The following is a 17,641-nucleotide window of genomic DNA, read 5'->3' as shown; positions in this document are numbered from 1 at the left end:
GTCTGAACACACTGACTCACATTAAGTGTCCAGTCACCCAGTAAAGAGCAGCTTTCACCCCAGCTCTAGCTATAACACCTTATAGCCAGCAGGGGGCTTCCTGTTACAAGGACCAACATACAAATATCTGTAACATCACTGCTGCAGGGCTTTGTCCTTCATAAGTTACAAAGTAAATTTGTTTGTTCTTTTGCAATTTTGGAAAGAAGGCTGAACCTGATCAAAAGCAAAAGAAAAAAAATATAGATTTACATTGAAGGAGGGATCCATACTGCAATACCATACAAACATTGAGAAACAATATAGCAAAAACCTAGGATTGTGGTGGTGACGTTTACACAGGAAATTTCCGATGGAGAAAATACAGAAACGACTGCGACAAGATTAGGCAAAGATCTATATATGAGTATGACTATTAAGACATAATTCACTTCAAGAATGAATATTCCCAGGTTTGTCGCTGTGATGCACACATGATGTATAACCCCGCTGTTACTTAAGGTCTGTTACAGAAAAGCCCGAACGCAGCTTAGACAGATTAGTGAAAAGGGCCAGATGACAGATTTGTGGGAGAGGTAAAGGTTTCCCAAAAAAATAAAAGGGTTATGCCTTGAGGCTTCCGAGACATTTACACACGTGTCAACATGCCAGCTAACCACTACCAGTACTAAAATATAAGTTTACAAGCAAAAAAAAATCAAAAGAAGCTTGCCTATTATCATACCTAATTTCTGAAAGGTACAAATTTGCATTTAATGCCTTGGTCTGTAAATACTGTATGCAAGAGGAAAGCCTAAATAAAATTGTCAAGTGTATACACACAATCACGCATGTACATTATTCAGTACAAAAAAGTGGATTTGACTTGAAAGACAGTGACTATCTGTAAATCTATCACACAGGTATTTATATGGGCAACAACAAACCAGCTGTATCTTGCACTTAGACTGACTTAAATACAGCTTCCCGTAAAATGCTTTTCATAGAGTCATGTCCTAGATTCCCAAAGAAAGTGGGAATTGGAGCTAAACAAATTTAATAAAGACGGTTAGAAACAAAAACAAAATTAAGTAAGAAAACACCAATCACATCTGAAGAAATAACTGAATTAATTCTCAGTCTCATCCATTATGTTATTTTGGTCTTGTCATAAAACTGGTGCCACAGCTGTTGTTTTTCTGCCACTAAGGGTTTTTAAATATGACGTCAATTGAGTTAATAGTAAATCCTATTAAGAACAGTGGTTATCATACAGTATACTAAGATAAGCATCACAAAAAGAAAACAAAGAAAAAAAAAATCAAGTACAAAATGATAAAATACTGCAAAACCAATAAATGTCAAATATAGTCCAAATCTGCACCCTGACACTGGACATGAACCCAGCGTTTGTGGTAATCTGGGTCGAACCAGTTCAGTGAAAACTATTTCCCCTTATATAAACCGAAACCACTGTAACCTCTCACATCTGCAGCCAAACCACAGTCAGCCTTCAGGACAGACGGACTAGCACTTGATTACATGCACATGATTTATTTTTCAACACATATTTATACACATACCAAAATCCATAAAAAAAAATGGAGCTTCATAAACTATTGGATTAGCGTGCACCACCAAACCCATGTGTCATTATTAGATAGGAAAAGTGGCATGATTTGTAAGAACAATTTTCCCAAACAAACACAATTCGGAAGGGTTGCCAGATGAAGCCATACCTTTGGAACGAGATTCCTTTGACCTTGTACTCCAAATCTCATTAAATCCAACAAAAACCATCCTAGCAAACACGTCCAGATCCTCATGGTGGCACACACACACACTCACACATTCACCTGCAACAAAAATGCAGTGAAACTCAGTCAAGACTAGTCAAATGTGTGCAAAACGCACTAGCACACCCACAAACTCTCAATCCACCCACATACACCCAGATTACATGCAGACACACACATATCATCTACTTCACACAATGAAACACCTGTTTGACGCTTTGGCTTCAGGGTGAACTGAGCGGGTGTATGTGCGAGAGTGTGCTCTTGTCTTTTTGAGCTTGTAGTGTCCAGATACAAGTACTTGTACTTTTCCCAATGGGAAATTCAAACACTGTCTGTCCGCATGCAGACACTTTTTTGGCATTCTCTGACAGAATTCACAGCTTTTTTGACAGCTTTCTGAGATCCTGCTGATGTGAATTATGTGCAAGTAGAGAACAAAATACCACTAGTAGTATTCTGAATCAAAGGGAAGATCTTAAATCAAAGAGGAGGCAATCCACACCCTCCACTCATAACACAGAAAGCAATGTGGAGAGTCCTTATGGAGACAATCTATGGAGATCTGTCACAAGGGTCCTTCCCAAATAAAGGATAATTGCTTCCAGAAGATTCCAGTCAGTTCTGGATTTGAAGGAGCCTGATGAGTGTTGACAAGGCTATCCATCCATCCATCCATCCATCCAGGTAAAGTGTAATACTTTTGCATGATAAAGTCTCTTTGCATTCACTGCATGTGATTTATTGTGGGTTTGGGGATGGACAGTACTAAATTACGTTCTCAGAACAGATAATTACAGTCAGTGGAGCTTGAGTTGAGGGAACTGGCAACAGTCTGTGACTGCGCGAGGATAGAGAGACAGTAAGGAGGAGAGCAGGCGTGATAGGGACGCCTTCACAATGACATATAATTATAGAGTTTTCAGTAAACCATCATACACACCAAATAGGGAAAAATAGCTTAACAGTTTGCACAGCTGAGCTCAAAAAGGGCAAAATATTGTATAATCACATGGTTTTGTTACATGTTGTTACTCTTTTATTGTCATTGTGACATCAAAATGGGACACAATATTTTGCACACGTATACATAGATATTAACTTAATTACAAACACATTTATATTTGTTGTACAAACTGACAGCTGCTGCAGGGAAACAGATAAATCTGAATAGATCAAACAGATTGTTTTATGGATGGTATATTCTCAGCAGCTGTCTTGACAAAAACCAATGATTCAACTTGTAAAAACTTTATAGAGCGTAAATATAATTTGCAAACATATTTCTAGGCCGAAAAAGTTTTATACAATTCTGTTTATTCAAATGGACTTTGTCTCACATGGCCATTGATAAATCTGTCATACAATCGAGTCATAAATATATTTCCACCATTGGATTTTAAAGTAAACTATGTTTCTACCCATAAGTAGAATCTTTGGCACACTCCAATTACTGTATCTTACTGTGAGCTCATTATGAATCTGACATATCTGAAAGAGACTCTTCTCAGTTTAATGCATCTGTGCATTGTTGTAATTTGTAAGGGATTTTTTTTTTTAAAGCTTGAGACATGGAAATGGCATGCACTGCAAGCAAACAGACAAGAAAACAACTCATTGCTTCAATTATAACTAAGATGACAGATGTGTTCAAAGGTTCATCATCTTAAGTAGTTTTTTTTAATAGGTTGCAAGGCAACTGTTCTATGAGCTCACCTCAATCCATGCATATACGTCAGTGTGTGTCTAAATTTCTTTGTAAAGTCTTGAGGTGTGGCAAGAGGCTTGGAACAAAAGAAAAACAGAAACCTACAATACTGTTCAAAAGTTTGGAGTTAGTAAATTTTTTTTCATTTAAATTATTTTTCCAAGTCTGTTTTGCAGAGCCAAGGCTGCATTTATTTGATCTAAAACAACAATATTGTGAAATATTCTAATTTGGAAAAACTGTTTTCTATTTGAATATATTTAAAAAATGTAATATACTCCTGTGATGGCAAAGCTAAATTTCTAAGCAGCCATTACTCCAGTCTTCAAATATGCTGATTTCACGCTCAAAAAATATTTGGTATTATCAATGTTGAAAACTATTTTTACAAATATTTTTGTAAAATCTATCATACTTTTTTCAGGATTCTTTGATGAACAGAATGTTCAAAAGAACAGCATTTATTTGAAATTTATTTGCATTCTTGTTCAATAAAAAAACATTCATTTCTATTTAAAAAAATCTAATTTACCTCCAACTTTTGAACTTTTATCACTATCAATAAATCAGTAAAACAATAATGATTTCAGGTAAAGTGTCTGAATGGCTCAACTCGGTGTGATATGACAGCTTAGATATTAGTCCAAATCCCTGCCTTCTCCAGAGCTAATAATAATAATCCTTTGAACAGAAAATGACAGAGATGATAGAACAAACAAAATGCACTTAGCCTATCCTTCAAAGTTTGTCCCTGAAATAAGGAAGATGATGTGAAAAATTAGCAGCTCAGGTTCTTTGTAAACAAAGATCTTGCATAAACAGCACTTCCAAAGTGCTTAGTTTAAGGACAGTTGGAAATGTCTCATGCATGTCCACACTTTTCTCCATAAACAAATAAAGCGCCTACACAAATCTTACAGTTTTTACTTTACACTCATAGAGAGAGTGAGTTCAAAGGCACGTCTGGAGATGTTGAATACTTCACAGCCTGTCTGAGTAATTCTGACACTTCCCTAGAGAAGTTCTCCATCCAACTCAAACCTAATTTTAGTGCAGAGTAAATCAATTACAGTGCCCACCTCTGCCAAACGAAACCCACGGGAAGAACGAGGCTATTTCTAAACACACTAACACCACCATATATACTCTGCAGACTAAGCAGAACAACCCAAAAGAAACAGAAACAGACACAAACACAAATGCATTATGAACTCTGACAATCACACACACTTCGCCAATTGGGTCAAGCAAACATCTACTATAACATTAACATGTAAAACTCCATGTCTCAGGGATCCATGTGACAGGGATCTGCTTTAGACTTTGATGCTTACATAGTTAAACTGGCAAAAAAGGTACGTGCATTTACAAATCTCAATGGGTCAAGTCTATCATTTGGTCACCTAACCCAAAAATATGCATACATACACATCTCCAACTAAACATTCATGACTTTGGCCTCAAAGCTGTGACACTAAAAATGAGTGAAAAGCTAAATTAGTAATTACCTTTGACCCCTGACCTCCTGTTCGGTTAAAGGGATCAAAGAAAACCAAAAGTTTCTTAATAATCCATTCCACTGGGAGCATGCGACCAGGAAACAGGCAAACCAAAAATGGCAGACTGAGAGGCATCAAAGCGAAACCCCACAACAAAAAGGTTCATAGTCAAGAGGTTATGCCACAAGAGACACAGAAACTGGAGAAATAAAACAGGTTATTAAAAAAAAAATCTGGTGCTCTTTAGTCTTTGAAATCCACCACCTTCTTTGACATAAGATAATGGAGTCCAGGTGATTGATTGAAGTGCTAGATGTTTTAAACATGCTATGCTGCATTCTCACCGAAAGAAACATTTGGTTTTGAATTGTATGAATATGGAGCCCATCAATACTCATATCTGCAGTTTCTAAGTTTGAGTCACAGCCCACAATGGCCATGAATCCATTGGCCAAACAGCTCACAGCTGCAAACATACTTGGACTGACTGGACTGCCATAGCTCAGCAACACCACACACCATCTTTATTTGGCTTAAGAAGAGACAAAAAAGATTTGGAAACCCACTTGGTTTTGATATGTGATTACAGGTTTACAGTATGTTGGACGACTGTAAGACTGTCATTTGTTCTCATCAGGAATTTCTTTTGATTTTGTACATATAAAAACCGCAATTTAGACATTAAATTCCTATCAGCCTGACAGAAAAGGTGTGCAAATACAAATACAGCTTTTAGCAAGGTTTAAAATGTGTTGAGTGGTAATATAAGTTGACAGTTCACATGTAATGGTTGAAGTCACAATTTAAAACAGTTGTATCCACATCAAACACGCAATCAAAATATGATTTTCAAAACAATGCTTTTCAGCACTTTCTGTGAGTTATAGCAACTCTTAACTCTTAACTGTTTGACTTGCACGAAAGCAAGTCATGATGTGCCCAAAGCAGATAGGATTGAGCAATTCCTTATCCAATTAATTTATAAAACTCTAAGGGAATACCAACATCAATATTTTAATAGTATCTTTACGTTGTTTGATCTTTTGCTAGGTAACTTAATGTTAATTGAATGGATACGCATTTAAAGAGTTACTTTACCAAAAATTCTGTCATCATTATATTCCCCCTTATATAGCTTCCAAAATAAGCAAAAAGCAAAATAAATGCACCATAAATGTGGTTCATAAGACTCGTCTGCTATATTTTTATTTCTATATAGTCTTCTGAAGTTGTACAAAGATTTTTGGGATGAAGATAATAAACAGACCACTTTTATGCTGCTTCTTCGTCATTTTCAAAAGTATGACAGTCCTCTTTTTTTGTGCTATAGAAAAGACCACTACGGACATTCTGCAGTACGTCTTGTATGTTTTACAGAAGGTCATATGAGTTTAGAATGGCATGAAGGTGAGTAAATAACAGTATCAATTTGGACTATAAATTTGACTTCATATGAGAAGTAACTTAGTTACTATGGCACAGCAGCATAGTATTGCTACCTACAGTTAGTTTTGCACGAATAGAGTCACTGTCCTCTGCTGCCACTAATAAGTCCTCCAGGTCATTTGAGGACAGCAGAAGCTCCTGGGAAGAGAAAGGGAAACAATGACTGTTGAATGTAGATACTGTAGAACTCTTTAATGATGTATACTGAAGTACAGATAGGAAATGAAATGTGGAGCACACAATATATTATACACAATAATATAAACAACACAAGCAATAATATAAATACACTTCCTATATATTTTGTTGTTTAAGTCATAGTGAATTCATCAGTCACTTGGTAGAACCTAGTTCTAACTCAGAAGACATCAGTGTGGGTAGGTTGCATGACATTCCCTGTACAGTATGGCTCACTTACCTCTTCAGTGTGTATGCGAGGAGAGCGAGGTGGTTTGTGTCCGGTTCTGCCACACTGGGGTTGCAAAACGGCACACTGATCTCGAGCTGCATCTGGTTCTCCCATCAGAAATGTCACTTGCATCAGATCACCCTAAAGATGCGAGGCAAATGAAACTATTATACCTATGCAGATGCATACACACAAACCATATGGTCACACAGTGCATACAAGCATACCACACACACACATAAGCATACATGCTTTTATAAGCAAGTTATTTCAAATATGAACACATATGAATCAATCAAAGCTTGCAGTCCAGATGACAGTTCAATAATCTCTTAAACATAAAACAATGATATTTGTTATGATTATGAAGTGTCGCCCTAGAAGTTGGGTAAATGCAAACCCTAATCATGTCACCTCATGTGTGAGTGTGTAAATGGGATGTTTGGATTCTATGATGTCATTCTCTGAGACTCAGCCTAGACTTCATGGTGTATTAACTTTCCCTGTATTACACAACTAAAAAAGGGCATTTAACTTGTGCACAGCTGTCTAAACTATGCTCCTACTTCCATTAAAATGCCTGCCCTTCAGCATAACACAGGAATTTAATTTGAAATCCATTTTACAAGGCCAAAATAATCTCCCAAAATGCCTTTTTTTTTTTTACCCCCAACCTGATGTGGGACTATTGTTATAATCTATAATCTTAGATTTGTAGTACACACCACAGCTACAAACATTCTACATGTAGTGTAACTCTTTTTACATTGATCATTTATATGCCAAACAGGTTCATCTAAGATGGCATATTTAATTCTTGTTTATAGCGGAGTCAACAAAATGTTAAAATGTCAACAATAATGTGTTGAGGGTTGTAGAAGTGACTCATTTACTCCGTACACAGTAGCAACAAATTAAAGTAGTTCATCCAAAAATGAAAATTTGTTGAAAATTTACTCTCCTTCAGGCCATCCAAGATGATTTTTTTTCCTTCATTGGAGAAATTTAGCATTAAATCACTTACTCACCATTGGATCCTGTACAGTGAATGGGTGCCGTCAGAATAAGTGTCCAAGGAGCTGATAAAACCATCACAATAAACCACAAGGAATCCACATGACTCTAGTCCATTAAATAACATTGTGTAGTGAAAAGCTGCAAGTTTATAAGAAACAAATCCATCAAGACATTTTTAAGCTCAAACAATTGTTTCCAGGTAAAATACTAGTTCTACAATTGTAGTCCTATAATAATGCTTTCTCCGGTGAACAAAATTGTCTCGCCTGAATCAGGAGAGAAATATGCACAGATCAAGCACCGTATATTGATGTGAGAGACAACTGGGGACTTTTTCACTGGAGTAAGCATTATCATGGACTCATATTTTGGCCAGAAGTGAAGGTTTAAAGTTGAAAAGCCTTGATGGATTTGGATTTGATTCTTACAACAATGCAACAACTTTTCACTTCACAAGACGTTAAATTGATGGACTAGGTTCATGTTATGGATCATTGTGATGTTTTTATCAGCCGTTTGAACTCTCATTCTGACGGCACCCATTCACAAATCATGAAATGCTAAATTGCAGAAGAAACAAACTCATCTACATCTTGGATTAATCTTGAAGTAAATTTTCACTCAGAATTCACTTCTACAAATAAATATGGCTGTCAGTATGAACAATGCATTAAAGGATTAGGAACTTCGAATTTAGGATAGCTGCACTATGGGGAAAAGATCGAGTTAACAAATGGGGACAAGATCATGATGAATTTTATTAAAATCATTCTTTAACTGAGTGCTACATGAAGTGTTTCATGTTATGACATGCTATTTTATATAACATGCAACAAATCATTCTCTTGTTCAATTTTGCATCAGATATTATGTATGTAAGAAACCGTGCTGGCAGTTTGTAACAGATAATTGCACATAAAAAATGTAATTCTTGTCAGCAACAGAATATCCAATCCTTCTGGAAACTTGGATGAGTATAAATGCAGATGTTCAGCTTGGGGTATAGTAACTCCTATACACTGAGAGACCCTCATCCTCCATAAACTTGACTTTGGGTTTAAATGCCGACTGGGAACATTTGGAGATGTATTTAGTGTATGCGTCATGTGCTGAGAGCTGGTGAAATGAAGGATACATTATTCCCATCACACAGTAAGTGATAGGCACTACATCCTCGTATGTTTGCATACTGACCTCAAAAGGTGTCTCAAAACCCTCAATGATTCCTCCCACCATAACTAGGCCATCGGTGGAGATTCCCAAGCCGTCCTTATAAGCCCAGTCTACGCTCTCAACCATGGAGCAATCCACATACAACGCCAACCGGCCCAAGGAGACACTGACTGCCACGCGGTGCCAACCCCCATCAGACAGCACTGCCACGGGGAACCTGGGAACGACAGGACGGGTTTTAAAAACAAACTACTTCATTTACTTTTCTTGACAGGAACTTTACTTTTCGCATGCGAGAGCATCGGAGAACAAGGAGAGTCAGGGGAGCCCAAGGAAAGCAAAAGCCATTAAATTTCCTGGCAAAACATTCAGAGCCATAAAGCTTCATGTCTGTATAATGACAAATTACTTCTTTTTGGTAAATACAAGCTTAAACTAAACAGAAACCCATATAAGAACATTAAGGCATTGTTATGTCACCTCATAATAAATGTAAAGCACAAACAAGTAAAATGTGAGCGTAAAATTTCCATTTATTTTGTCCTGCAGGTGGGTAATTAGGCGACAGGTTCAAATATTAGTTTTGAGAGGCCATGAGTTAAATCCCATGCCTCATTTACACGTCTCCACTTGTAAGGCTTGGCTTAAGTCTAAGCCAAATCCAGAAATCTTGGTTTAATATATCACAGAGATCCTCAACACAGTGGAGTCTTTGCTTGTGTTTAAAATTAACCAGTGGCCAAAACTAATACTTTCATGACATGAAGAATGAGCAGACGATGAGGATGGATTTGTCATCATGAAAGAGGAACAAAGAAGGTCAATGACATTCAAAAGCAAGCAACAGAAAATAAGAGAGGATAAACAGACTGTGGTTACATAACAGGATTCACTGAGATGTGCCTTTTTAATTATCTTTTTCCTGCCAAGATGACAGCTTTGGGACCAAAGTACTATGAACCACAAAATAATGAAGACCACCAAGTAATTGAGTTTTCAGATGGTTAAGAATAATTCAACATTGGCAATACTTAGTCTTGTCTGCTTTCCAACTTGTCTTGTCAGGAAATATGTTTTTTTATTAGGTGAATAACTATTTGGATGCTCTAACAGATATATATTATAAAAAATAAATAAATAAATAAAATAAACAGAAAACAGGGACTCTCTAATATTTGAATGGTAAATATAAGAGATAAAATTACAGGTAAAGTCTTTCCCAAAAACTCTCCATGTCTGTCAATGAAGTGAAGACTCACTCATAGTGTCGTTGTTGGGTACTGATAAAGGTAAAAGTGTAGGCACTGATGCGAATTTGCAGGAGAATGTGTCCGTCTGGACAGAGGAAAGTCAGCACACTGCGATCTTCAGACTGGAAGCTACGCAGATGCAACAGCAAACTAAACTCATCACCAAACCTGAGAATGAAAGGAGAGAGAAAGGCTTAGAATTACATGTCTACATTGGCTTTAAGAAATAATATCATACAGTATATAAAATGAAAAAAAAAAAAAAAAAAAGTTATACATAACATAAATCACAAAGTGGTTATTTTTGCAAGGACACAAAATTGTGGTCACACTTTATTTTAAGGTCAGATTCTCGCTATTTACAAACCATTAACTATACGACTTTTGCCTCAATTAACTACAAATTTTCTGCTTATTAATAATTAGGTAGTTAGTAAATTCAGGTATTGTGTAGGATTAGGGATGTAGATTATGGTCATGCAGAATATGTGCTTTATAAGTACTAATGAACAATATGTTAATAATAGGCAAGCTAATAAGCAACTAGTTAATAGTGAGAATTGGTCCCTATACTAAAGTGTTACCAAAATTGTTATACTGTATATGTATATGCATTAATGCAGCTCCCTGTGTGTGTGCACTTTGGATGAGATAAATGCAGAGCACGAATTTCTGAGTATGGGTCACCATACTTGGCTGTATGTCACGTCACTTTCATTAAGATTGATACACGTACAAACAAACTAAACTGAAAATAAAACTTTTTATATCAGGAGACAATAAATGTGCATACCTGTGTCCAAACACCTGCCGTAGTGGTATAGAGAGGGTGGAGTACTGGCCTACATGCAGGACTGGACATCTTTGGCTTTCCTGTGTTACTGATGCGTTGCTGTGATTAGCCACCTGCCACAGATGATCAAGAAGGTCTATTGCTTCTGCCAAACAATTAAAAGTAAGAGGAAAAACATGTTAGGCCCATTAAGTCCATTCTCAACAAAACTTCAGTTTTTTTCCTGAAATATAGGAGGGTGGGTGAGTCTCAGGAGGACTAGGTCTAGCCTAGATTGCATAATGGATCCCAGAAACATCTGTTTTGGATAACGCAGCAGGCAGGTACAGATGAAAACCGAGCCTGTAAACAAAAGGCTCTGTTGTATAGGTGCAATTTTTCAGTATTAATGCTCTGTTGAGGTCTTAGCAACTCTGAGGTAAGTCAGTGTGAGAGCAGTCACTCAGGAAATCAGTCCACTATATAGAGAAACAACCCTGTTCAGCCCTTTCATTAGATGTTTAGAGGGTCATAACAAGTCAGCTAGTCTTTAAAGGCGCAGTCATACCCCCATAGTGCCCACCATTGTGTTCCCTATTTAACATGCTCATTTCCTGTGGGCGCTGAATGACTTAATTTACAGAGTATACTGTGCGCTTGCTAATGTTTATGTGCTTGTACATATCTCATGCCCCCGGGTTGCAGGCTTGTGTTTTAGTGCACAGCATTGTTTAAAATGAGACAAATAAATCTTGCTGAAGGCTGCATTTAATCAAATAAGTGAGCGGTTATCAGAAAGCACCATTTGCATTGAGCAGGTCTGAAACCCACCTGGCAGAGCAGCTAGTTTACTTTGTGAGAACTGATCCATCACCATAAGCTTCAAATTGGAGTGCAGACTTCATTTACGAGATGTTTTAACATGCTTTTGGTTTTAATCTCTATTACATTATTTATAGTATATGCACTGTGCTATTTATCAGATTACACGTATAACATTATTAATTTATTATTATAGGTTTGAGTTTTTATGATGATTATTATGAGGTTTCTGTGTGCTGCTGGCCCTGAGGACGCATTTCGTGTGAGGTCAGCAAGATTTTTCAATGTTTTTGAAAAAGTATACCATTACACATTATTTATTTGATCAAAAACGCGAGTATTTGTACCATTTAGAGTAAAATAAAATATGCTAAAATCTAAAATCAATCATTTTAAATATTGCAAGTTTTAGGTATAATAGTGTTATAATGTTTACAGTATGAACAACTGATGTTTATTTTGAGAAATGTGAAAGTTTACATTAAATAGTGTTATTAACTTATTAGTATTTCTAATTTTAGGTGAATATCAGATGACAAAGGTAATCTAAATGTAAAAATATGAGAAATGAGCATGCAAAATTACATGATGACACTGACATCAGGCAAACTAACAAAACTATGCTTACGACCGCTTCTACCAACACTGTTAACAAGGAGGAGAGTGAGTCAACAGGTTAAGAGAGGATTCTGATGACTGAACATGCACATGAAACACAGCTGATTTACAAACTGTGTAACGAGCACTGCACCAGGACTGCAAGCCTTTTTCCGGGAACATCTAATTGCTCCAACAGGATTACACATCCCCCTCTTCCCTTACTCTCCCTTGGTTTCATAGTAAACACATTCCAATGTGAACATGCTCCAAACTTTCACCAGATTTGTTGGTTTCTCGCATATGAAATTTTGGCAATTCTTAATCAAATTTTCTTTAAATATAGATATATTCTTTAACGTACTCTTTTTGCTACAATATAACAGTTCTAAATGGACAGCTACATTCTACGTAGCACTCCTGCCAATTTCATGGTGGTTGTCACATTATTTATGGCTATTAGTCAAGCTGTATCAGTCACAGTTTCATGCTGGAAACACATATGCAGAACCCTATCTGATGACAATGACTAAAATCCACCTCTCAAAACACTATGATTGTTTCTGAACCATTAGCCAACAATATTAACCCGTACATGAGCTATCCAATGGAAATTTTTACTGATATTCTGAGAGAATTTGGCTTACTTCCTGTCCTTACAATGATATATCAACAAACTGAGTCTGCTGGCTGAAAGTCTAAAAACAAAAGAAGTGATTTTCAGGTTAAGACCTGCTTTAGACTAACAAAAAGATCCATAAATACTGAGGATATGACATCATGCTCACATCAAAGCTAAGATGACTTCAGTCCAGATGTGGAGAAGCTGTCATCTTAAATTACATTGGAATAAAAGATCCTACAAGGATATTCCACTCATTTAGATTATAATCTAGAGAGCTGGTTGGAGAAATGTGCTTATGAAGCATCATGGCATCATGGTATCATTTATCAAAAAACTCTGAAAGAAAAAGAAAGAATAACAGAGGAGAAAAGAGAACAAATGGAACTAGAGAAAGGATACAGTCCTTGCTTTCAGGAAAGGTTAAGGTTAAACAGCTCTTCCCCAAGTTCACTTTAGCAAAATGACTGCTGCATTTTCCCTCAGTTTCAGACGACACAGAAATGACAACACACAGAGAAAGAAAAAAAAAAACACACACAAACCAGATGCCTGAATCGTTCTTACTTGAAACACGTGCTTTGAAACCACATATCCTGAGGGCACCGTGGTTTCAAAACACAGCTTATGTTCAAAGCTGTGTTTATGACAGGGAAGATTGATTTGGGGGGTCACTCAATGCATACTGTCTGAATACTTTCTGTGAGGGCTGTGGGTGATTCATTCTCGTCAGTCAAGCATTTTCTATATAGGCTCAGGCCTACTTCTGTGGCCGTGCTTGAGAGAGCTTGGACTAAGCCAAGGAGAACATTCCTCGATGACACATCATGTCTGCAAGCCGTACGACTGCCACATGGATGTGCAACAGAGTGGATAACAGGGCTTTTCAGTGTAACCCACTCCTACAAAAGACAAACTTCATTAATTACAAGTTAGTAAGAGTTTGAGTGGATAGTGTGCTTTCAAGCTATACGGCTCTTATCATTCATAAAATAATAATAATTAAAAAAGTAATACAATTAGAACACAGAATAGTTTAATCAAAATTGCTTTATTAGTTTCAATGTTAAATTTTAATATTAATTGAATAAATTAATTAATATAAATTTTCTTTTTTTGCTCTTCCCATGTAGTGTTCTGGTCATTTGGACCCAGGGAGGTTTTTCATTTTTCTGAAAATGCTAGTTAAGGGAAAGGGAAGTGGTGTGTGGCCAAGTATGGTGACCCATACTCAGAATTTGTGCTCTGCATCTAACCCATCCAAGAGTACACACAGTAGTGAACACACACCCAGAGCAGTGAACAAAGTTAATGTTATCGTATTGGAATAAAGCTTACTGACTTTGCTCACACAACTTCTGCCCCCTTTTTTTTCCCCACAGTGTTAAACTTGGTATTCCTAATCAAAAATGACCAAGCTTCAAAAAAGAATCTTATCAATTTCTCATTGACATATTATTACCAAATACCGGATTCAACCTTTATATCAACTTGTTTTCTTTCAATTAGCCCAGGTTTTTGGAACTGATTGATTGTTAGCTGATTTATCTGTGCTTCTGCACCTCAGTTATGCTTAGAGTGAGCATTGCCAAAATTATTTTTAAATAATGTTTTTTCACTAAAACTGAGATGTGTTAGCTCAGGTCAACGAGGCCTATGACAAACCAGTTGCAAAAAGAAATACAAAACCTTTGATAATTGAAAGAAAAGTTGACAAAAAGAATGAATCCAAGACTTGGTGATAATTCAGCATAAGAGATTTAAAAGTTATTTTTTTTTTTACCTTGAATACTAAATTAGGTAAAAGGGTTTTCAGCAAAGGGTTAAACAATTTCACTTAGTCAAAAGGTTTTGGTCATTTAAAAGTAACTAATATAAAAGCACCAAGTACAAAACCACTGTTTCATTCCCTGTCAGCATCTCTATGTGATGCATAATGAGAATAATTGATCAAATGTCAGAGAACTATTTGAATAAGGTTTGTTTGGCCTTCTGTAAGTAATTACGGCATATGATAATAACTTCTCCGTGGCGTCTCAGCAACCATAACACATTACTAGTATTATTTTCCAAGACATGCATCAAAAGCCACAACTGCATCTCAAATGAAGGCCCCATCTTCTCTGCCCGTGCCCTGCAGTGAAGACCCTCACAATCATTCACATGTGCTTGTTAGAATGTTTTTTGAGAGACAAACAACATTTGTGGTAAAATGTGCAAACTCTTTTCAAAAGTGCAGAGCTGCGTGTACCACTTGGACAGGTCAAGTTGAACTACACGACAGAACTTTTTTTTTTTTTTTTTTTAAGTGTGGAAAGAATGTGCCAGAGACAATGTGACGGAAATATAATTTGAAGGCAGACGAATAAGTTGTTCTGCCCTGGTAGTAAAGTCTGCTCCTCTCTCATAACTCTCTCATAATGGTTTGTAGTGGGTAGAAGAATCCGTCAGTAGACTAATTTGAAATGGGATGCTGCAGAAGGATTGACCTAAAGAATAAAAGCAAAGCTCTTACGGTCAAGCCATAAATATAAGAACCACAGACAGCTTAGAGTTTAAAGGCAGATGGAATGACAAGACTGATGCAAAACAGTAACCTTTACATAAGAAGGTGAAATAAATAATACCCCTTTGCAAGCATTTAAACTCACATGAGTAAAATTCCAGAAGGATGAAACCCACTAAGGTCATTCATTCTCTAGAACTCAATACATGCTACAAAAAACTAATAGGAAAGGCTTTAAGTATGGCATATTTCTGCAGAGAAGCTTAAATGGGAAAATTCAAGATGCTGTAGCATATACTTGTAGCATATTGTCAAATAAGAATGAAGTAAGGCATCCTCCTCAGCAGATCCTGTGAAAGCAGGTTAGAAGAGCTCAATACACAGTGCCAGATGTGGATGTCAGTATTGCGTGGGAGGTGTGTTCAGACACCGCATAACACTGGCACTCAGGGACTGTGTTGATGGATCACATGTGCAGACGCTAAATAAAATCCAGAATTAGCCACAAGTTACATCATGTCACATGCTGCATCCATGAAGCAAAACTTTGATCGCAAAAACTAGATACAGAGCCACTACAGTCCCTGAAAATGTTTTTCATCTTTCACTGTAGTCTGGGCTTCTCAGTCTTGCTGATAACAGCATGTTGTGATGCTCTAGTTCAGAATTAGTACAGCATATCAAGCACTTCAGGAAAGCGGAGGAGAAATATAGGAGGTGGATGAGGGAATTGTTTGTTAGACTGTTGTTTGATTTAACATTTTTAGCAGGGCTGTCTTTCAGGGGATCAGTTTAAAGACAAAAAAGAAAATGTACCATGCTGATAATGTGCTTTCCTCCGTTGTTAAGTGAGAAGGAAAATGCCTTTTAAATTTAGATTTAAATTCCTCACTTTGAAACAAACAGGAGGCAGAACTGCAATTTGAATTTGAATTTAAGAATGACATTTTAGACAAACTTAGTGTAGAATGTTGGCTTAGGTTTAAAAAAAAAAAATCAAAAGGTTAAAAACACACAGAATGATAGAACCATTTTACATGTACATTTAGTTTTATCCAAATTAACCAACAATTTAAGGAAAATAAAGCGATTCATTCTAACGAGGCTGAGGAGAACAGACTATAAAAGTAATAAATTGTGAAAAATAAAAAGACCAACTTTTGGAATAGTCACTTTAGGTCATTTTTAGGGTTCTGTGAGAAGGTTCTGGTTGTTGAATCATCCAATGCAGATGTTAAGGTCCAAAGTCATATCAACTGGACCTACCAGGCGACTGAAAGAGGATTAAAACTGCCTCAGAAAGACTGGATTGATGGGCAGTGATACAGACTCCCTGAAAGCTCTCAGAGGAGACATGGAGATGAGAAACCAGACATGGAGCTCATGTTCTGAAATGCAGGTGAGAGGTCAGAGGTCATATCGATCCCATGTGACACAATGGCGCTTTGCAGTGATGACTGATAAGAGGCAGTTGAAAATTCCCAAAATGTGAATATATTACAAGATGGGGTTCACACATTTCATCAAATCTGAAAAACATCTGCTTTACAGGGTCAATTTTACTTGAATACAGAATATTATACAATTCCACTGAGCAAGCAGGGCATCACACCCCTGATCATTGCGAAAACTCTTCATTTGACCTGCCTATGAAAACCTCATGTCATTCATTCCTTTTTTTTTAAGAATATAAAAGGATTTTCATGCTTTCGATTATGCAAGGCAGTGCCATAAAGCGAATCAACCAATCTACCGGGTTATTTTCTGATGTGTTTGATTCCCTTGAGTTATTTTAGTAGAGCTGGTTTTTAAATAAATTATTTAAAGGCTCCCTAGCTTATATGAAAACGCAAAACTTCATCCAAAGCAGATTTTGTTTCTATAGTGCGCACGAATGCCTTCTACAGAAAGAGCTTATGGATCTGGAGCTTGTTAGTGGATCAAAAACAGAGAAAAAGAGCAGCAGACACTGCTACAACAACTTTCAACAAAACTGGGATTTTAAATGCAACAAAATCAGGCTTTGTATGCAAAGACAAATGCTA

General features: G+C 36.7%; 1 protein-coding gene across 1 annotated transcript in view; it reads right to left on the bottom strand.

Moving 5' to 3' along the window:
- The window catches only part of LOC306862764 (uncharacterized protein), a 61,345-nt gene that overhangs the window by 28,009 nt on the left and 15,695 nt on the right, over positions 1-17,641 (bottom strand). The window contains exons 2-6 of the mRNA XM_079405742.1: positions 11,071-11,215; positions 10,287-10,445; positions 9,049-9,244; positions 6,847-6,978; positions 6,486-6,566 (exon numbers count right to left, since the gene is read on the bottom strand). Of these exons, the coding sequence (XP_079261868.1) occupies positions 6,486-6,566; positions 6,847-6,978; positions 9,049-9,244; positions 10,287-10,445; positions 11,071-11,215 (713 nt within the window). The remainder of the gene's footprint in view (positions 1-6,485; positions 6,567-6,846; positions 6,979-9,048; positions 9,245-10,286; positions 10,446-11,070; positions 11,216-17,641) is intronic.

Source organism: Barbus barbus (assembly GCF_936440315.1).
Source record: "Barbus barbus genome assembly, chromosome: 43".
NCBI classification, from domain to species: domain Eukaryota; kingdom Metazoa; phylum Chordata; class Actinopteri; order Cypriniformes; family Cyprinidae; genus Barbus; species Barbus barbus.
The sequence above is the reverse complement of the archived record's forward strand: the minus strand, read 5'-3'. Positions and strand labels throughout refer to the sequence as shown.